General features: G+C 44.8%; 1 protein-coding gene across 2 annotated transcripts in view; it reads left to right on the forward strand.

The window, feature by feature from the left end:
- Positions 1–2,238: 2,238 nt before the first annotated feature.
- UTP20 (UTP20 small subunit processome component) overlaps positions 2,239–21,689 on the forward strand; it is a 69,564-nt gene continuing 50,113 nt past the window's right edge. For both annotated transcript variants that reach the window (XM_068401227.1, XM_068401228.1), the window contains exons 1-14: positions 2,239–2,402; positions 3,029–3,109; positions 3,930–3,996; positions 4,193–4,325; positions 4,808–4,996; positions 7,795–7,876; positions 8,932–9,069; positions 9,469–9,624; positions 13,370–13,516; positions 14,037–14,171; positions 15,656–15,733; positions 16,406–16,584; positions 18,572–18,727; positions 19,268–19,356. In XM_068401227.1, coding sequence (XP_068257328.1) covers positions 2,358–2,402; positions 3,029–3,109; positions 3,930–3,996; positions 4,193–4,325; positions 4,808–4,996; positions 7,795–7,876; positions 8,932–9,069; positions 9,469–9,624; positions 13,370–13,516; positions 14,037–14,171; positions 15,656–15,733; positions 16,406–16,584; positions 18,572–18,727; positions 19,268–19,356 — 1,675 coding nt within the window. In that variant the 5' untranslated portion in view covers positions 2,239–2,357. The remainder of the gene's footprint in view (positions 2,403–3,028; positions 3,110–3,929; positions 3,997–4,192; positions 4,326–4,807; positions 4,997–7,794; positions 7,877–8,931; positions 9,070–9,468; positions 9,625–13,369; positions 13,517–14,036; positions 14,172–15,655; positions 15,734–16,405; positions 16,585–18,571; positions 18,728–19,267; positions 19,357–21,689) is intronic.

Consider the following 21,689-nt stretch of genomic DNA (forward strand, 5'->3'; position numbering starts at 1 on the left):
AGATCTGCAGTGAATACAAAAGGAGCCTAAAGTGACTGCTCAGAGGCAGAAATGTGCATTGTAAACATTGCAGGTTATGTGAGATGAATTCTGCGCTGTGAGACGATCCTGGGTTAAATACTGAGGTAATTTTACGCAAATGACTATTACTAGGCTAAATTGACAGTGCTTATTAAAAAAAACAAACAACAAAACTGAACAAAAAAACAACTGGAAAGTGTAACACTGACTCAACGTAAGCCATATTTCCAGAGGACAAGCCTGCTTTGCCTCTACAAAGAGGGGGTCTGGCTCTTGCCAAGTCCAGCAAATACATTTTAGGCAGCAGGACTAAAAATCCAGGAATGGAGAAGACATAAGAATCTTAGACCTGCCCCAGAAGTGCTGACATATTGCTGTCAGGGACTGGTGGTTGTAGCCCACAGCGAGTGTTTGAAGAAGTCAGAACTGCATAGGTGACTACTTCGATAGACATGCACGTGATGTTTTACAACAGTTTCCTCTACGTGCCTCTACAAGTATTATTACCAGTAAGTCATCACTCTTCAGAAGGCCATCTGCTTGCCTTTAGCGTGGATTTCTGAAGGAGACTTGCTGACAGCTGGGCCCACCAGATAATCACAGGGTGTTGGAGCTGGGGCCTGCCCAGATGTGGGAGAGATGCATCTCTTCCTGGAAAGGTAAAAGAATAAGGCCTGAGGCTTGAGGCATTGCAGTCAGAAGAGCACATGTAGAATGTATATTATTAACATAGCTGTAACTCATACAGAAGTGGGGAAGGGTCCTTCTGGGTCACTGAACCTTCCCACCTTAAGTGCCAGTCCTACTGTCATGGCCATACCAGTATTGATACCTGAGTTACTACCCTGAGGCTCGCTCAGATATATCTCCAAGTGCTGTACTCAGTGCTGGCTGAAATGCAGTCCATCAGAAGTTCTTGTGGGCAGAAGCTCTCATGAACATCAGCACCTGGAGGGCTAACCTGTCTCACTCTTCTCAGAAGTTGCCACTTTACAAACATAAAGAAGCATTTGTAACCTTTTAAAAACTTTCTCTAATGTCTTTTATTTTTGCTGGTGACTCCTCTTCTGCAACAGGCAGAGCACACTTAAGCTCTTCTCCGTGTTGCTTTCCGTGAATGTTAGATTTTGCTCATTCCCTTGGATGATTTTGAGTGTGTGCATCCCAGGAAGTTCCACAACTCTACGAGATGCTATTCGTAATGAAAAAAAGATCTTGCGGACTGTTTTTCAGAAGTTCACAATATGTAAGAGACATATTAGGTGAATTTACTAACCACATCTGGAGAGCTATTTATGCTCTTTAACAGTTGCATATTGGTGCCTAAGCTCTTTTGTGGATCTAGACCTCTCCACATGCTTTTAGCTGCACTTTCTTATGGAAGTATTTGGGCTTGAAAAAACTTAAGCCAACATTTTTGAACTCAAGTACCTAAATTAGGCATTCTCTTCCCACTTAATGCAAATGCCAGAAGTCCTTTTCTATTCCAGCAGCAGAAGGTCAAGCTTTAAAAGCTAACAGCTGTCTCTCCAGTTCTTTGACTTTGCAGGTGCTGGAGTGAGCACGCTGTTCTGCCTGCCCAGATGTCTATCGTGTTAATGGCTTATTGCCTGCCTGTGGGCAGCTTTTCGGGATGCACGTGGCAGCGTTTAACCTGTTGGGTCTGTTCAAAGTAGTGGGTCCCTACGTGCTCCTAATAGCAAACTTCAGCCGTGCTCAAAACCAACGTTGTGTCCTTCAGCGTGAATAACCTGCAAACCTGTTTTCTGAGGGTGGCCCTGAGCTGCCTGTAACAGGCAGGACGGGCAGGCTCGGGAGGCACTAAACCCCCAAGCCTTTTAAGCTGCATCCCAAAATGGTGGTGTGGCTCTGGTCTGCTCCTGCTGCCCCTGCCCAAACCAAAGCTTCATCCAGCTTCCAGCTCACCTCCCATCTCCCCAGCACACGTTCTCCACCTCCTGCAATTGCAGTCACAGGCAGAAGCTCCTGCAGGCCCTGGCACTGCTATGAGGACAGCAGTGAACGACGAGCAGCCCGTAGGTCCTTTGCTCTTCTGCGAGCCTTTGGTTTGCGTGTACACCGAAGCTCCCACCCATCCCCACGCCCTGACTTCGGGGACCGCCCGGCTCCCGCCCCCGGCAGCCACCGCCCGCCCCTTCCGCCGGCGGGCCCGCCTCCGCCTGCTCCTCCTCCTCCTCCTCCCGGCAGCCCGCGGCCGACATGGCGGCGCCCGGTGCGTAGGGCAGCACGTGTGGCTGTCGGTGCGGGACAGCGCTGCGCCGCGGGGCCTGGGCCGCCCACTCCCCCCCCCTCCCTCCCCCTTCCCCCCCGCCGCCATGAAGAGCAAGTCCTCCGCCCACAAGTCGGGGAACACGTACCGGGTGAGCGCCCGCCCGCCCGCTCGCCCACCTGGCAGGGTCTTTAGGTTTTCGTCGTCGGTGTTAGTTTAACGGTGGTGCCCGGCTGCCGAAACGGTACTGGGGGAGGAGGTGCGAGGGCGGGTGTGTGGTAGGGCCGGGACACTCGCGGCGAAGGGCGGCTGCTCCCCCCTTCCCCGGCACTCGGTGAGGCCTCCCTCCGTGAGCCGAGTCCCCGGCAGGGTTAGGCAGCGGGCGCACCACAGCCCTCGTGTTGAAAGCTGACATAATTTAATAAAAAAAATAACATCCCGTAGGGGTGTCAACCGAGGCGTTGTTGCAAGAAGGGGGAGAGCCGGGCGGTGCGTTGAAATCTGGGTAGATTTCCCTGCATGTTTGTCACCGCGTTGTGGAGACCTGCAGGGCATGAGCCTTGGTCGAGCAGAGGGACGGTCCTGCACGTGGGCGGTTTAAGCATATTTTTTTTTGCCTTAAAATTCTGGTAGGGTTGTTTACAGGTCGCTGAGTACTGTCTGGCAGCCCGTCTTTAGAAGTGGGCTTTTGTTTGCAGTGCGTGTGCTATTGAGCGGGACTTAGAAGGGCCGTTCTCAGAACAGAGCAAAAATCATCTATGTCCTTTTGTTTTACAGTTTCTTACCTTTTCGGAGCGCTTAAGCAATATTAATATCGATATAATTCATCGGATTGACAGAACTGGAAGCTACGCTGAGGTGAGAACAGCAACTGCAGTCATTTTCTGAAATCACATCACAACTAGATAAGCTCCGTGAAAGATTCACTTAAGAAATTTATTCAGGAGGAAATCGGAAAGAAGCCTCTGCAAGATTTGCCTTTCCTGGAGCCTCATTTTGTTCTTTGTGCCCCTTTACTTTTTGACCTGCTTCACAGTATTGCCATAGAGACTCTTTGACAGCGTCACCCTGATGGCTTCCATGTGGCTGGTGGGCCTGTGGGTGTTCCTGAGCATGAAGATGCTACTGTGGCAGTCAGCAGTCCTAGGTCCGGACCTGCAAAGATTTATGGGTGCTGAGTAGTTGCAATACTCGCAGCATATATACAAAGCGTTTGCATGTGTCTTTATAGATCATAAAGAAGGGTCATCTATATGTGTCCTATAGATCATCATTGTGAATATAGTGCTTTGCAGGAGATTACCTCCTGGCCTGCTGGATTGTTCTTCTCAACTTCCCACTCCATAGCTGTGAGGATGCCAAAAGAAATCCCAAAGCATTTGTGCTGGGTGGGCTATGGCTCAGCGTCTTAGATCAAGGCCAGTCAGAGGTCTGAAAAGCAATTATGTAAACAAGTCCAATCACCAGAAAATATTTTCAAATGTGTTTTGAATATAGAAAGAAAAATCTTATTTTCAGGGAAATTCCATAGCACCTTTTGAAATGAAGCTATCAAGATTTCTAGGAAGTATTCTTAAAATATTTGATTCATTTGATAGTTTTCTTCATTTGAACCTCTCATCTTTACAGGCTATATTCATTAGGGTTGATAGCTATTATTTTATCTTTGTTCTGACAGGAGGTTGAAACCTACTTTTTTGAAGGACTACGGAAATGGAGGGAACTGAACCTCACTCAGCATTTTGGTATGTCATTTTTATTCATGTTTCCTGCTTTCCTTAAACTGTTAAAATACGTTTCTCCTGCGTCCAGAGCCCAATGGGAGATTTTCTGTTGACTGGTTTTTGGACTGGGCTCTGGAGAACTATTGTCCTTTAGCATCCTACGTGTTTACCAGGAACTGGGCTAGTTTTCAGGGTTTCTCTTTTGTGCTTTGAACAGTGCAATTCTACAACGAAGTGGCCAACAAATGCCAGTCCTTCAACCAGCTGGTTTATTACCAGAGTGCCATTGTGCAGAGCTTGAAGACACATTTGCAAGTCCAAGGCAGTCTTGCTTATCAACCCCTATTAGAGTAAGTATATGGTGACAAAATGTAGTCAGAAGCCTTGATGGTATTACAAGCAAGCATGAGTCCTGTTGTAAGTGTTCTTTTTCTTTATTGAACCTGAGGAAAATATAACAATGAGATGCCCAAAGGGGTTGTATTTGCCTGATAGAGCTTTATGGTTCTAAGTCTTCAAAAAAACTAGCTATGACAAAGCAAGCAGATTAGCCTTGGGTGGTTACAGAGTGTCAGACAGAATATTAATGTGCTTTGTTTGATGTTAATCCTTTGTATCTTCTTGTTTACTGTTTCCTGCTTGATTTTTTTAAAATCTTAAGATTCTTGCCATCCACAGCTGTCTAATAGGTGATATTTAAATAAAAGTGAGAAGTAAAGGTGATGCTGTCCTCCCTTTGAGAGAGTGTGTGCTGGATTATTCGATGTTTGACTAGGTTTTTGTTCGTTGGTTTTTGTAATGCACTAACACTGGTGTATTTTCTGAAACACAGTTTAGTGGTGCAGCTGGCTCGAGATCTTCAGGCTGATTTCTATCCTCACTTTCATGACTTTTTCCTGGCCATCACCAAGTTACTGGAGACACAGGACACAGAGCTGCTGGAATGGGCTTTTACCTCTCTTTCCTATCTCTACAAATACTTGTGGAGGTTGATGGTGAAGGACATACACAACATATACAGGTAAAAGCCGTATTTAATGTCTGTCTTGATCAGCAGTTATTAGATGCTATAGAAATGTACATGCCACACAAATACCTGTCTTAGTGCGTCAGTATACTTCTTAGCATGCTTTCCCTGCTTTCTGAGAGACTCTGAGCCATGTTATCATATGCAGCTTCTTTGAGATCCTACCGACTTTCATAGGCCACTGTATTGGAGGAGGGATGTGGGTTGGGATGCAGATTTGGGCCTTTGGTCCCCTTTTCTCCTGTGGTGATAGAAGAGGAAGCATCCACCTCAGCTGGGTAAACAAAGTTCAGACACTGGATTGTCAGAGTCGTCTTGCAAACTTGTGACCAAGTCTAAATTCAACACAGGTCTCTTGAGTATCTGTCAAGTACCTCAGTCATGGTTATATCATTTATGTCTTTCCCAATTGCAGACACCTAGACTAACGACATTGAATGTATTCCTTTGAGTCTTTAATTGTTCCTTTCCCAGCATTTTCCCCTTTATGTTTTTCTGTTCTTCTGTTCTTCATGTCTGTTTAGTGAGAGAGCGATGAGGCACAGTTTTGTATGCTTTGAAACTCCTTGCCACAGGACGCTGTGGATGTGGAAGGTTGGCAGAGGTTCAAAGGGAAACTAGCCAAGTTGGAGAGAGTTACCAAATGCAGTGGAGCCACCTCTGGCTTGGGGAGTCCCTGAGTTGCTGGTGGTTGAAGGCTGATTTTGTATGTGCTTGCCCTGTTTTTAAACCTTTCCCAGGCATTAGCTTCTGGCTGCACCTGTGACCTGACCCAATATGACTGCTTCTTCAATCTTCTGTTACTACCACAGCAGAGCTCTTTTTGTCATAGCCAGTGGGTCCTTGTTGCTTCCTCCTGGTTTCAGTTTGGAGCAGATGGAGCAACAGAGGGGTTACAGATTTCCTCCCCAACCTAGGAAAAGCTGTCAGGCATATTGGAAAAACATCTGGGTGTGAATCCGAGACACCACTCGCTCTGTACCGCACGTGTGCTGAGCCACCTGCAACTGTTACTGATACTTACCAGAGATCTGCAAATATTTATCACCCCTGTAAATTGTATCTTTAGAAACTTTTAAGTGCACAGGAGAGCCTGTTGGCTCAACTGAAATACAAATCTGGCTTATCAAATCAGCTTTGGTTTCACTTACTGCTGCTGAATATATATGTTGAAAATCATGATGCTGTAGCTGGATCTGTGTGGATCCAGAGATTTTTAGAGGTATTTCTGAATGTGGCTTAATTTGCCTGGCGTTGTCATTTGACCTTCTTTGCAAAACTCTGTTCTTTAGCTGGGGAGAGTGGGAAGGAATTGAGTTGAGAGAGGTATGTGCCATCTCTAGGAGTATAGATTCTTAGTGTTTGTAAAAGGTGGCAATGTGAACTGAAAACATAAGTTTTAAAACCAGTTGGTGGCAATTCCTGCATTGCCTTTAAAACAGTGGATTATTTTGGTGATGGAACAGATCATCTTGAGTGCCATTACACAGCACATGCAGGACAATCGGGGCATCGGGGCCAGCCAACATGGATTCATGAAAGGCAGGTCCTGCTCGACCAGCCTGGTCTCCTTCTATGACAAAGTGACCCGCTTAGTAGATGAGGGCAGGGCTGTGGATGTAGTCTATCTAGACTTCAGTAAGGCATTCGACACTGTCTCCCACAGCATCCTCCTAGACAAAATGGCTGCCCGGGGCTTGGATGGGTGGACTCTTCAATGGGTTAAAAACTGGCTGGATGGCCGAGCCCAGAGAGTGGTGGTGAATGGGGCAAAGTCCAACTGGCGGCCGGTCACTAGCGGTGTTCCCCAGGGCTCAGTTCTGGGGCCGGTGCTGTTCAATATCTTTATAGATGATCTAGATGTAGGGATTGAGTGCACGCTCAGCAAATTTGCAGATGACACCAAGCTGGGTGGGAGTGTCGATCTGCTGGAGGGTAGGAAGGCCCTACAGAGGGATCTGGACAGGTTAGATAGATGGGCCGAGACCAACGGCATGAGGTTCAACAAGAACAAGTGCCGGGTCTTACACTTCGGCCACAACAACGCCATGCAGCGCTACAGGCTGGGGGAAGAGTGGTTAGAAAGCAGCACGGCGGAAAGAGACCTGGGGGTGCTGATCGACAGCCGGCTAAACATGAGCCAGCATTGTGCCCAGGTGGCCAAGAAGGCCAATGGCATCCTGGCCTCTATTAGGAATAGTGTAGCCAGCCGGTCTAGGGAAGTGATCATCCCTCTCTACTCGGCACTGGTGAGGCCGCACCTTGAATACTGTGTCCAGGTCTGGGCCCCGCACTTCAAGAAAGATGTTGAGGTGTTGGAGGGAGTCCAGAGGAGGGCGACCAAGCTGGTGAAGGGTCTGGAGGGTCTGACCTACGAGGAACAGCTGAGGGAGCTGGGGTTGTTTAGCCTGGAGAAGAGGAGGCTCCGAGGTGACCTTATTGCAGTCTACAGCTACCTGAAGGGAGGTTGTAGTGGAGTGGGAGTCGGCCTCTTCTCCCAGGCAGCTAGCGATAGGACAAGATAACACAGCCTCAAGCTTCGCCAGGGGAGGTTCAGGTTGGACATCAGGAAGAATTTCTTCTCAGAAAGGGTTATTAGACATTGGAACGGGCTGCCCAGGGAGGTGGTGGAGTCACCATCTCTGGATGTGTTTAAGAAAAGACTGGACATGGCACTTAGTGCCATGGTCTAGTTGACATGGTGGTGTAAGGGCAACGGTTGGACTTGATGATCCCAGAGGTCTCTTCCAACCTGACTGATTCTGTGATTCTGTGATTTTGTGTCTTTGTAGCCTGTACAGCACCCTGTTGGCTCACCACAAACTTCACATCAGAAACTTCGCTGCTGAGAGTTTTGTCTTTCTAATGAGAAAGGTAAGTGAGGTGTTTGTACTTCGATGCTGTCTCCATTCTGTGGTGGCTCTTAGATTCAATGTGTAATACTAGGTTTTCTCCAAAGAAGGGCTAACAAGGCCGGAACTGCCATTGAGCATGTCCTGAGCTGTCAGTTTTAGTGAGTGTTTCACTAAGAATGTCATACACTTCGTATCAGCAGTGGCAAATAGAGGCCTTAGCACTCTCTGTTTTAAGAGCAGTTAAACCGAATGTCCGTGATTGGTTTATCCAAAGTGACTGGAAACGGTAAGGTAATCTTGCAAAAGGGAGGCTTTAGCTTTGAAATGCACGTTTGCTCACTGGCAAAACTCACTAATGCTTTAAGGCCTTTGTAGAACTGAAATTATTGTGACAACCTTTTTGCACTCCCGAAAATCAAAGTATATAATGTTCAATCAAGATCAGACAGCAGCCTTTCATGGAGTAAGGAAAGGGAGTGGTATTTGTTGGGGTTTTTTTTAGTCAAAATGTACAAAAGCCAAGATTCTTGAGACTGGCGAGTAAATGTGGGTATTCCCATTTTTGCCCTAAGTTGAGAGACCTTAAATAAAGCATATTTGTCTGGTTGTTTTCCGAAATTGCTGAAGTTCCAAGTGAAGTCATCAGAAGTAGAGAGTTTTAAAATCTTGGGCCACATATTCTTGCAGTATTTCCGTGTGTAGTTACAGTTTTGGATGAGTGGATTCTGCGTTCACAGCTGATCCACGTCTCTTCCACCCTATTGCAGCAGCCTTTGTGTTTCAGTTGGGCACATATTTAACTCTAAAATCATAAGAATAATCAAAAGCATGTATTTCAGCTGCAGTGACCTCAGTAGACCTGTGTACATCTTGAGGGGGACCTGTAGTGACTGAATAGCTGATCATTTTTCTCCTTTCAGTTTCCTTGGGTGGTTGCAGAAATAATGAGTTTGAACTGTTGTGGGAAGGCAGAGTTGAGAGAGCAATGTGATGCTGTGGAGCCATTTAATTGCTTCTATCCATCTGGCAGCTCTGAACAGAAGATAACTTTTATTTTCTCCTTATGTTTTGTAGGTTTCTGATAAAAATGCCATCTTCAATTTAATGCTCCATGACCTAGAGGAGCACCCTGAGAAGGTGGAAGGTGTAGGACAGCTGCTTTTTGAGATGTGCAAGGGTGTTCGAAACATGTTCCACTCTTGTGCAGAGACGGTAAAGACAAGATAAGATTGTTGGTTTAAATGTTGCTGTAATGGAGCCTTAGGCACCACTCATTGAAACCATTGAGTGTGATCTTGTTCTCCTCAGTGGATCCTCAGTGATGAGCATGCTGTTCACTACTTAATAAGATCTGAAAGCCTTCTTCTAAGAACATTCTTTGAGATAGGAAGGTGGTTTTTAGTAATTCCTGTGCTGTATTCCTGTATATTAAAATAGTACTGCTTGCTGATATTTCAAATTTTAAGTGATAGCCGCCTTTTTTTTCTGCAGTCGTTTTAGAAAGAATTGAGATCATTGGAATATATTAGCAGTTTATTGCACTAACTAATTTTAGGATTGCTAGATTTATTTTCTAAGTATAAGGACATGATGTGCTCTTTTCCTGTGCAGGCTATGAAGTTAATTCTGTTAAAGCTGGGGCCTATTACTGAAGAAGAAATTGAACTACCGTGGGTAGCTGTGGGAAAAGCCTTTGAGCAGATGATCAGATCAGCTGTAGTGCATATCCATAAGGAGCATTTTGACATTGTCTTCAAGTGCCTGGAGGTACACTGTTGTTTTTTTTTTAATTATTTTTTTATTTTTTTAATTCGTAAGAGACTGAAAAAAACTGTGCACTTATCAAGAAAAATACTTGTGTCTTTTTGGACCAGAACTGTTTGTTTTTTTCGGCTTTGGAAACATTAAAGACAGTGTCATGTGCATGGGAAAAATCCCACCCTTCTTTTGTAAGTTCAGAGGGACCCTGGTGGCTGTACCATGCTGTGAACGAGAATGGAACTGCTGTGTACACGACTTGGAGCTCAGTCCCATGGCTGGGCAAAGAGAGTTTGTAGGATCTGCCTTTGCAGAGACAGGCATTTCAGACCCTTTGCTGGGGTGGGAATACTAAGGCCTGTTTCATATTGCTGAACTAGGTATATTGGTGGCTTCAAAACCACTTTGTGCCAATATAGGGCAAGCTTTTTGCTCTGTAGCTTTCTTTACAGCAAAGACCTGGGCTGAACCTGGGGAGCCAAGTTTAAGCCTCAGAGCCAAGTACTGACAATCATGAAGTGTTTTCAGTCTGTGTATTCTTGTGTTGTTGCTTGGGGGTTACACTCTGAGGTTTCAGGAAGCACAACTGAGGGCTGTGGGCTGTGCTATGTTGGGTCAGGATGATGTAGAACAAGGGCCTGGCAAGTGTGTTTTACTTACCTGACTGACATTTAGATATTTTCTTACTAGCGATTGGGATTTGCTAAGGGCGATTGAAACCTCTTGCAACTGACAACATAGCCTGTGTCAGTTGTGCTCCTCAGCGGGGTGAAATGGGAAACTGGAGGAAATGGTACATGTGAAGTTTAGGGTAGTCCTTCCAGCATGGGTAAATAGTTCTATTTGTTCCTCTTGGAACTCCTTCCCTGTGACTATCCATAGTTTCCCAGAAAATCCCATCCTGTTCCTTCTACCTCACCCAGTATGATAGCAGTTACTGCCTGTCATTAGCTGCAGAATGGTTTGTGACTGGATGTTTTGTATCCCTGGGAGCTGAGTCACTCAGCATCTGCAGTTGTGATGAAATCTTGGAAATTGGTGACATGATTGCCTTTATTTTTAGTGAGACTTTTTTTTTTACCCTGGGAACCAGTGGATGCAGGGGGGTGTCTTGCTCAGAGGGAAATTTTCACATAGTCTATCATAGCTCTCTAAATTGGATTCAGTTTATAGGATCAAGGATGGGAGTTTATATTCTCTGGACAGAAAGGGACAGTAATGGGAGCGATCCAGAGCAGCTCCATTGTCACAGAATCAGTCAGGTTGGAAGAGACCTCTGGGATCATCAAGTCCAACCGCTGCCCCTACACCACCCTGGCAACTAGACCATGGCACTAAGTGCCATGTCCAGTCTTTTCTTAAACACATCCAGAGATGGTGACTCCACCATCTCCCTGGGCAGCCCGTTCCAATGTCTAATAACCCTTTCTGAGAAGAAAATCTTCCTAATGTCCAACCTGAACCTCCCCTGGCAAAGCCTGAGGCTGTGTTCTCTTGTCCTGTCGCTAGTTGCCTGGGAGAAGAGTCCGACTCCCACTCCACTACAACCTCCCTTCAGGTAGTTGTAGACTGCAATAAGGTCACCTCTGAGCCTCCTCTTCTCCAGGCTAAACAACCCCAGCTCCCTCAGCTGTTCCTCATAGGTCAGACCCTCCAGACCCTTCACCAGCTTGGTCGCCCTCCTCTGGACTCGCTCCAACACCTCAACATCTTTCTTGAAGTGCGGGGCCCAGACCTGGACACAGTATTCAAGGTGCGGCCTCACCAGTGCCGAGTAGAGAGGGACGATCACTTCCCTAGACCGGCTGGCTACACTATTCCTAATAGAGGCCAGGATGCCATTGGCCCTCTTGGCCACCTGGGCACAATGCTGGCTCATGTTTAGCCGGCTGTCGATCAGCACCCCCAGGTCTCTTTCCACCGGGCCGCTTTCTAACCACTCTTCCCCCAGCCTGTAGCGCTGCATGGCGTTGTTGTGGCCGAAGTGTAAGACCCGGCACTTGTTCTTGTTGAACTTCATGCCGTTGGTCTCGGCCCATCTATCTAACCTGTCCAGATCCCTCTGTAGGGCCTTCCTACCCTCCAGCAGATCGACACTCCCACCCAGCTTGGTGTCATCTGCAAATTTGCTGAGCGTGCACTCAATCCCTACATCTAGATCATCTATAAAGATATTGAACAGCACCGGCCCCAGAACTGAGCCCTGGGGAACACCGCTAGTGACCGGCCGCCAGTTGGACTTTGCCCCATTCACCACCACTCTCTGGGCTCGGCCATCCAGCCAGTTTTTAACCCATTGAAGAGTCCACCCATCCAAGCCCCGGGCAGCCATTTTGTCTAGGAGGATGCTGTGGGAGACAGTGTCGAATGCCTTACTGAAGTCTAGATAGACTACATCCACAGCCCTGCCCTCATCTACTAAGCGGGTCACTTTGTCATAGAAGGAGACCAGGCTGGTCGAGCAGGACCTGCCTTTCATGAATCCATGTTGGCTGGCCCCGATGCCCCGATTGTCCTGCATGTGCTGTGTAATGGCACTCAGGATGATCTGTTCCATCACCTTGCCTGGCACCGAGGTCAGGCTGACAGGCCTATAGTTCCCTGGATATTCCTTCTGGCCCTTCTTGTAGATGGGCGTTACATTTGCTAATTTCCAGTCAGCTGGAACTTCTGCAGTTAACCAAGACTGCCTGTAGATAACAGAGAGTGGTTTGGCAAGTTCCTTTGCCAGTTCCTTCATTACTCTAGGGTGAATCCCATCCGGGCCCATAGCCTTGTGGGTGTCCAACTGGCACAGCAGGTCACTAACCATCTCCTCCTGGATTACGGGAGGTTCACACAGCCCCCCGTCCCTAACTTCAGGCTCTGGGGGCCGAGTCTCCTGAGGACAACTGGTCCTGACATTAAAGACCGAGACAAAGAAGGCATTGAGCACCTCTGACTTTTCCTCATCCCCTGACACTACGCTACCCTCCTCATTCAGCAAGTGGTGGAGGCTCTCCTTGACCCTCCTTTTGCTGTTAATGTATTTGTAGAAACTTTTTTTGTTATCTTTGACTGTAGCAGCCAAATCAAGCTCTAATTGAGCTTTGGCCCTTCCCTTCCCAGGGGTGACCTGGCAACATCCCTGTAGACCTCCCAAGTTACCCGACCCTCCTTCCAGAGCAAATAGGCTCTCTTTTTTTCCTTAAGTTCTAGCCTAAGTTCTCTGTTTAACCAGGCCGGTCTTTTTCCCCAACGGCTTGTCTTCCTACACACTGGGACAGCCTGTTCCTGAATATTTAGCAATTCCTTTTTAAAGCACGTCCAGCCTAATTATCTGTATAATGTAGATGATATGAGTAACTTCTCAGCATCCACATTAGCATAGTGATGCATAAAGTGTAAAGGTACTTAAGCTCTGATAATTCCAGTGGAAGCTGGGTGCTTCCATACCATTGTGGGTCTGGGACCAAGTATTTCTTTCTTTTCCTCTTTCCTATTTTGTATGTTGTGTGTTGGCCTTTCAGGAGACCCTCATCTTGGGAGGTATTTGTGTTTCTGTCCAAGGAATCTGGGATGTGTGTTTTTGCATAATGGGAATTACATAGTGTTTCTGAAAGGTTTAGTTTGTTGAACATGAATGAGAGAGTCAACAATAATTTGTCAGGCAGATGAGATGTTGATTCTTTAGAATGCCTTTCAAACAGCAGTAAGTGAAACAGGGCCTGATAATTTCTCTGAAACATTTAGCTTTTGGTTTTTATTTATACAGGAGTCACTCTTAGACTTGCAGAGGAAAATAACTAAGGCAAACTGCTGTATGGCTTCAGAGCAGATAGAAAGGATTCTGCAAGCATATCTGATCCTAGTGGAACATGCAAATGGATCCAAAATTTCACTGCCTGAAGACGTCTGTCAGGTAGGTCAGACCATCACTTTGGCTGATGTGCCAGAGAAGTAGCAATTGAATATGGAAGAGGTGTGGTCAGCTGAAACACTCATACACATTTCTGATGCATCAGTGTGCTTGGGATTTGAGTTGAGTGAACAGAGACATTGTGAGTATTGCTACCTCTCTGATCCCATGAGAATTTACCTCTGTACTGTGATGCTGATTTAGTCCTCCTTTAAATGAGCAAAGGGAAATGCAGGCTGCTGCTGTTAGAGACCATGCCGAGCTGTAGTTCCTGCCACTGTGGAGGAGGCTTAGACCCCCATATTAATGGTAGAGAAATTCTACCAGATCCATGTACGTTTGACCTCATTGGGTTCAAATGTAGGTTTAGTGCCTTCAATCTTTAACAGGACTGTTAGGATTCATTTCTGTGGGCTGAAGCTTAGAACACCATGCCCTCCTGTTCCAGGGACTGTCCAGATCATTCAGACCAGACAATCATTATCTTCATAGACAAACATCAGTTCTCTCTCTTTCATTTCAGATATTAATAAAAATGTTGCAAGCACCAGATCTCTCATCATCTTGCTGCAAGACCTTGCTGAACACCATTTCTGCATTCCTGCTGGCCGAGAATGTTTTCTTGCCTGATTCTTTGACCAAGGAAGCTATTGAGAAGGTAACAAAGACTGCTGCTTTATACCAGAAATCCCAGAGTTCATGTTCCCTAGAGCAGGCTGATCTCAGGACATTCCTCTCGAGGCTAGGAAATAGCTTATGAGGTTCTCTTTAGCCTTTTTGCACATACAAGGGAGGAGCTGTCCAGTGCCTTAAATAGTATCTGCTGTGGTCTTGGGACTCCTTTGACAATCTCACACAGACTGTCAGTGTAGGAATGCCATTGTGGCAGACATCTTTGCAATGAAAATCAGGCTATGATTCAAACACCTACAGCCTCTGTAGAGAAAGGAGGGAGAACAGAGAAGGGACGTATTCTGCCTTAGATTATAAAGCAGGTCAGTGGGTTGAACTTAGTAAAAAAAGTACATTTTTTACTAAGCTGCCAAACATTTAGTCAGCATGGCTTAGCCTTGTGAACAAGGTACAGGCAAGTGCAGTTTGATTTAGAAAGTACAGGGATAGGCATATTTCAGTACTACTATTGCTCCTGAAGTGTTGACAGGATTAGCTGCATACATTCTTATCAAATGCCATGTTGCAAAGATTAATAGGAGATGCTACTATGGAGTCTAATTCTTTGGTTTTTGTGTTACAGTACATTATAATTTTGCAATTTACAGTGTAGACCATAGTTGTACTGTGTATGTAAAAAAAAATATTTGAAAGAAAAGATGTCGTGATTTACAATGGGAAAACAAGGCTGTTGCAATTGTTTAAAAAAGGTGAAATTTCATCTGGTCTTCAGTGTTGGCTTGTGTTGAAGTAAGATTGATTCTGCCTGTGGCATGAGTCTGGTTTTGCTCAGGAGACATGGTCCTTCAAACGTTTGAGGATATTTGTGTGGGCTTCTGTTAGACTGGAGGAGGCTTAAAGCTGTCCTTGTCTTCTGAAGGGTCTGGGAAAGGGGGATCTGGGTGTGTATTTCTATGTTGCACATCTCAGCGTTGAGAAGCGCTGATCCTGGGTATCTCAAAGGACTGTTCCTATCTTGGGTACTTCAGAAGCACGGAGGCTGGCCCTGCACATGAGGTGGTAAACTTTCTGCAGCCTGTTACACAGGAAAAATGCTGAGTTGAAAGATCTTCTGAGCAGAAGCTTTTTCCTAGCAGTTGGTGTGTCTATGCTACAGTCCTAGAACTTTCAGCTTACATTTTCCACATCAAACTAAAGAGATACCTAAGCTGTCTTTGCAGAGCCAGCTTGGATGCAGCAGGGTTTGTTAAAAAGGACTGTGTCAGCAGGGTTTGTTAAAAAGGACTGTGCTTTTCTGTACCTGAACTGTCACTGGAAAGAGTATTTCTTTGTGTGCCTGAACTAAACAAGCCCTGCTAGCCATGAACAGAGAGCCAGGCTGGGTGTCTCAGAGTTCAAAGCACGGTTGATTCATAAACTGGAAAAAAATGTCCCATGGATAATTGAGAGTTGACTATGAAATATCTCCTGTTAATGTGTTCCTGTCAACCTTTCATTTGCATCTTGCAGGTATTTGCAAGTGGATTTGAACGGCACTTTCTTTTGGACTTCTCCGAAGCGATGTTCACAATGAAGCAATTTGAGAGGGTGGGTGGAAGCTTTTGTGCGTTTTGTTTATTTTTGTTGCCAAAGGGAACAACTGTGAAATCCATAGTGTATTTAGCTGCCTTGTATGCTGAAGCATTTTTGTGTATTGACATGATGTTTATTTAAACTTCTGGCATGATCTGGTAAGAATGAAAGAGGTTACCTGTGCCATTGTGTTGAAGCTTAGTAATGGTGCTCAGGGTTGGAGGAGGTGACAGGTATCTATGCTCACAAAAAGAAGCCTTTCTGTTGGGAGTTAAAGGAGTGGGCTTGTTTTGAATGGGTTGAAGAGAAGGTAAGGGAAAATGAAGAATAAGGGATGTCTGGTAGGTCAGGCCTGAAACTGGTGATCTGGGAGGAATCAACTAAATGCAGTGGGAAGTGAAAGTAAAATCTGGGATCTAGAATGTCCTGATGAGACTAGATTTGGGGCAGACTAAGTTTTTACATAAAATCACTGTCCCTGCTGGGGTAAGAGGATGTCTGTGTGCTGGTGGCTTGGGGCACCAGGACTGATAAGTCTGATGCTTTGCTGTGCTTCACGCTCATTTGTGAGTATTTGGGTTCCTGTGTGGCTGGTGGTGTGTGTTTTTTGTGGATTTGATCATTGTTAAAGAGGCTTACCAATCCTTGACTTTTTTCTTTTTTTTTTTTTTTCCTTTTTCCCTTCAGCATTTTCTTCCATGCTTTCTAGAGTACATTGAGCATTGCTTCTCCGACACCGATACCCTCACAAAGGATGAGGCGATGGCAATTCTGGCTAAACTCATTCTGGTGAAAGCAGAGCCTCCTACCATTGGTTCAATGCCATTTGAAAAGTATCCTCTTGTTTTCACTGAATCATCCGTCAGGTGAGACTTCTCAAGTTTAGCAAACACTAGATGTGTCTGCATGGCTGCAGGCCTGAGGGCAGTGCAGAGCTACATAAAAGTTGCCCCCCAGTATTTGCTGGAGTTGTGCAAATGGCAATGTTGCTGGCAGATTTGCAAACCAAGTGATCCCATTTTTCTTTCTGAGATTGTTTGAGAAGATACTGCTCTGGAAAGGTTATCACTGATATAAAAAGACTAGCGAGTGTTGCGGTAGGTGTGTGATGAGGATTTGTTACACCAAGATGCATGCTGCATCCTTGGGCAGTTAACCTCTGTAATGAGTGCTGCAGTCCAGGTTCTCATCATGACTAACCTCCTGCCTGTGCCCCATTTTTCTTCCCTGTATGCATACTTCTTGTCCAGGAGCTTGCTTGGCAGCAGTACTATAGTCTTACCGTAGAGCACAGCTGGGTACTAAAGGGCATGTAATTAATCCCAGGTACAGCACTGTGCTGGCACAGCTTGACTGCTTCTAGTTGCAAAGCTAGCTTGGTTGCAATGAAGCGGTTGCTTTCCCCCTGGAACCTCTTTGGAAAGATTTGAGGTAACCACTGTCAAGAGCAGAATGACTACTGCTAATCTATTGATACTGATTGTTCTAATCACTCTAGTTTAGATAATTCAAAACTTCCACCTGCAGAGTGGTGACTTCAGTTGTCACATATGTAAGATTTTTGTCTTTCCTAAAAGCAATCCCCTCGGTGGGTTTTTCCTATTTTTATTTAATAGAGTGGAGGTATTAGGGTTTAGGGAACAGAAGGTTGAGTGAAAATAATTAAATTTGTTTTTCTTCCCTTGTTTTCTTTCTCTGTTGATATTTCTGTATTTTCAATGGTATGGAGTACATAGCTCAGAGGACTTTGGTTCTACTTGTGACTTTTTTGTGCTCCTGCAATGTCAGTGGTAGAAATTAGGGCTGGGAAGCATCTCAAGAGTTGCATACTCCATCCTCTACGTAGGATGGAGTTTAGCAAGTCCTGAAAGATGTCTGGCCAAATTGTTACTAAACAGTTCAATTCGGGAGATTCCCAAACTGCCCCTGGCAGTCTGCACCAGTACTTTGCTGTCTTTATGGTTATGCAGGAGTTTGGTTTGTTTTGTTTTTTTTTCCCCAGTCCTCAGTGTATGAACTAAACTTTCTTTACTGCAGTTTAAATCCATTGCTGCTTGTCTTATCTGCAGGGAACATGAAGAGCAGATTATTTCTTGCTCTTTGCATCCAGCTTTTACAAATAACAGGCTTTGATCATCAGAAACATCTGAAATCTTCTTTCTCTGGACCAACATTCCTAATTCCTTGAGGTTTCTCTCAAATTTTGTTTCTTAAACTTCTAATGATTCTTGATGCTGTCTTTTTGTTAGCTTCTGTATTTCTTGAAGGGTGAAGCCTACGCAGCCTTCTAACTGTGGTCTTGCAAGCACTGGGTGGAATGGAAAGATTGCTGTCTGTGGGGTGTGAAGTACTCCTGTTCGTACATGCCAGTATGATGTCAACCCTTTCTGCCTGCAGATAGTCTTGTTGATTTGGGCTCAGCTTGCAATTCCTTTTAAGTCCCCAAACTTTTACCTCACTGGTTGTTTTCTGTCATCCATTAGTCTATCTATGTCAGTATGATCATGGTTTATTAACAGTAATCACAGAGACGACTCTCAGGTGCTCCTAGAGGCTATATATCCTAGTTGTGAGGGTGTCCAGTTGAGAACTAGCGTCTTTCCTTCTCGTAATATTATTTGAACTTGAAATAAAGACCTGACATTTCTTGTGGGCTATGTTTTGTGCTTCTCAGGATGACTAGATGATATTCTGTGCTCTGGGGGATACTAAAAAGAAAAAAAAATGCGTTGGGTTGTCCAAGTCTTCTTTTTTGTAAGAAGTAGCAAACATAATTTTGAATATCATGGGAGGTAAAGGAACAGTCTCTGATATGCAGTGGTGGATTACTAAAAAGTTTGGGCTTATTTTTAGCTCTAATACAAGGCAACAAACAAGTGAAAGACAAGGAGGAAAGGCAGAAGTACCAGTGTTGGATCATGTACTGTCTTTAATCCATTTACCAGAGAAGGAAAACATCACTGACCTCTCACAGCCTTGGGTTGCCTTGGTTGTACTGCCACATATTAGGTAAGGGATATTCTAAGGTACTATTGTTGTGTATTTCTGTTATACTGTCTAGTTCACTATCTGTCAGAAATCATTTTACTGAGGGAAGGACAATAATTACTAACCCTAGTTTGGGGAAACTGGGGGTTAGAAGGTGAAAAATGCCGTGTGGCAGTACCATGAGTCAATAGTAAAGTCAGGAATAGAATATAAGTTTCTCGATTGCCTACTCCCTAAATTTAGTACTCTAGTACATACAGATGTTCTTGACACATTTCAATTTCTGTGTTTTAAGCACCGTCATCTCTAGACAGTGATTTTTTTTTTTTTTTTCAATAATTATGATGTTCTTGTATGGAAGGAATAGTTGTAAAGAAGGTTCATCGAAATGCTACAACTTAAGTTGTGAGTCAGAAATAGCAAAAATGGTTTGCTGCTGGTTTTAAACTTGGGGTGAGCTATCTGTAATTTAATACAAGATAGATGTGAAAGAAAGCTTTCATATGTGTGTAGGTGTCAGAGTAACAGAGAGATAAAAGTCTTCCTATTTATTTTGGACAGACCAATGGAGAAAGAAAATGTTCTGCCCCATGTGACAAGTTTTATAGACTCTATCTTCACAGCCATTGACAAAGGAACCCTCTGCAAAGGTCAGTTACAATTATTTCCTGTTTATTTGGTTTTTGTTGGTATATTAAAAAAGCAGTTTTTCTGATGACACAAAGCATGAAAATGAATAGCAGTAGCATTTTATCCAAATTTATTGGCCAGCTCAAGGAAAACTAGAAAAGCAAAGCTTGGGAGGAAAACACCCTCCAGGAAACAATTCTGCATTTGCTGTTGATACTAATAAAGGGGCGGCAGATGTTCTGCAAAGTGAAGGACAGAGATAATTCAGAAGGAAAAGAAGAAAGTGAGAAAAAAAGAGAATGGAAATCAATCTAAACCAGATCCAGGCTGAAACAGTCAAGTGAAGGAGAGACTATTGACTCACAAGCACCAGTTAGACTATTCCAAACCTATAGTGCAAAGGTTGGGACATTACCATCTCTGACCAAAGTGAAAGCACCAACTCTAAAATGCTGCATCTTTCCTCCAAGCATGGGTGGTCACTGGTTGTCTTCCCTCTCTGGCCAGAAAAACAATGTTTTACCTTAGATAGCATTGGGCAGGACAGTTGTTACTCGGGGGGTTTGCAAGTATTTGGCCTCGTGCCAAAAGATAAGCAAGTACTGAAATGCCTCAGGTTCAGTGTTCATTGTTCCTTGGTTTGAAAGGGCTTGTTTAGAGTCTTGACTTTTTCCCTTTATAATCCCTTTGTTAACATTCATAAATGTATCCACCAGTTGACTCCGTTGCTTTTTCTTCTCTAGTCTTTGACAAACATGCTCCTTTTTGATGTAGCCCTTTCTTCTATCCTGTTTGTAGGGTTTGCATGCTGTCGTGATTATTTTAGTGGCAATGTACTTATTCTAAAAAAGGAATACCCAAACTTTCTTTTCTTGGGTCTCATCTTTGGTGGCAGTAGTGGTGGCTTTTCACCAAGCTCTGTGTGTGTGCAAGAGGCACGTTATTATTTCTTCTTTTGCCCATAAGAGAAAAGAAAACAAATGCAACCTCAGCCCTACACTCCTGCCTCCTATTGCCCCATCCTACACGTTGCTTGTTTTTCCTCACTCTCCTCGCAAAAGTAGGGTTCCTGGACACTTTCTTCATCCTCCAGCATTCTTTCCAGCTCCATGATCTCTACACTTCCTTCACCTTGTACTAGGACTCCTGTCTCCTCTCACAGCCAGTGCAAAGCACACCCCACCCTTGTGCTCCCTGTGTAACCTGCCTGGCCTCTGTAGGCTGAGGCAAAGTGCAAGTCCCAGAACTGGGTGTTTTTCTACAGTTGCTGTGGAGTGCAGGGAAGCAGGCTTGCGAACAAGGACAGAGCAACAGCAAGTTACCCCTGGCAGCCATTCAGGGGTAGCTGCCTGTATGGAAGTGCTTGCCCTATTGATCATATAGGTGTATCCAGAATGAGGTGGGAGTCGTTATCTTTGTCCAGCACAGACATATTACAACCAAATGATATGCAGATTACAGTTTGGGAACCTGTGCCCTTACACTATAGATGCAGAAATCTTCGTCCTGCCATTACTTGCTGTTTCTTCTCCTCTCTTTGAGGAGCTCCTTATGGAGGTTAATGGTGAGCAGGATTCAGCACACATCTGGGGAATTAAGCAACTTGGAACAGAGGGATGTTTTCAAAGGAATACATGGAAAATGAGTGCTTACTTCCCCTTCTTTTCCATGGCAGCTGGCAACATGTAAGAAAATGATATCTTTTAAAAACTTTCTTCAGTTTGCGTGGTTTAGGAACAGTGTTTTTTCTGCTTGGGAAGAGATGAAGGAGAGGGGATTTTTTTTTTTTCTTTAAGTAACCTACTTGCTAACTTAGGAGTGGTAGGGGAAAGGAATTGCCCTTCCCTTTTCTTGCCTGGAAGGGCTTTGGCATTCCTGTGCTTCTGGGAAACCCTCCATCCCTGAAGGAGGCTGCGAGGTTTAAGAAGGAGACACGATTGCCGTAATAAAATTCAGCAAACCCACCTTCCAATCACTAACAAATATTCAGCCTTTAAGTACATGGGACAGCTTTGAAGATCTCATACAGTAGTGCATTGCCAAAGTTTATAGGCAGCAGTGTGGTAACATCAGTATGTATTTTTTCTTCTATTTTGCTGTAGTCATACCAATTTGAGCAGCTTTTCTTCATTTCTGAGTGCCATTTGTAGCATAGAGCTGTTTGAGACAGTGCTTAGCTCCAGATCTCTGTTCTCTGTGTATGTGGGTGTGATAGAAACAGATGCAAACTGGGAGCTGCTCACGACTTTCAGTGCTGGCTTGCTGGAGTAGGCACTTACTTTAATAGCCAGAGGAGCATTTCCTTCACAGGTTGTGATAATGGTTAGAAAATACACATGCCAGTTCTGGGATC

This window comes from Nyctibius grandis, chromosome 5 (assembly GCF_013368605.1).
Source record: "Nyctibius grandis isolate bNycGra1 chromosome 5, bNycGra1.pri, whole genome shotgun sequence".
NCBI classification, from domain to species: Eukaryota; Metazoa; Chordata; class Aves; order Nyctibiiformes; family Nyctibiidae; genus Nyctibius; species Nyctibius grandis.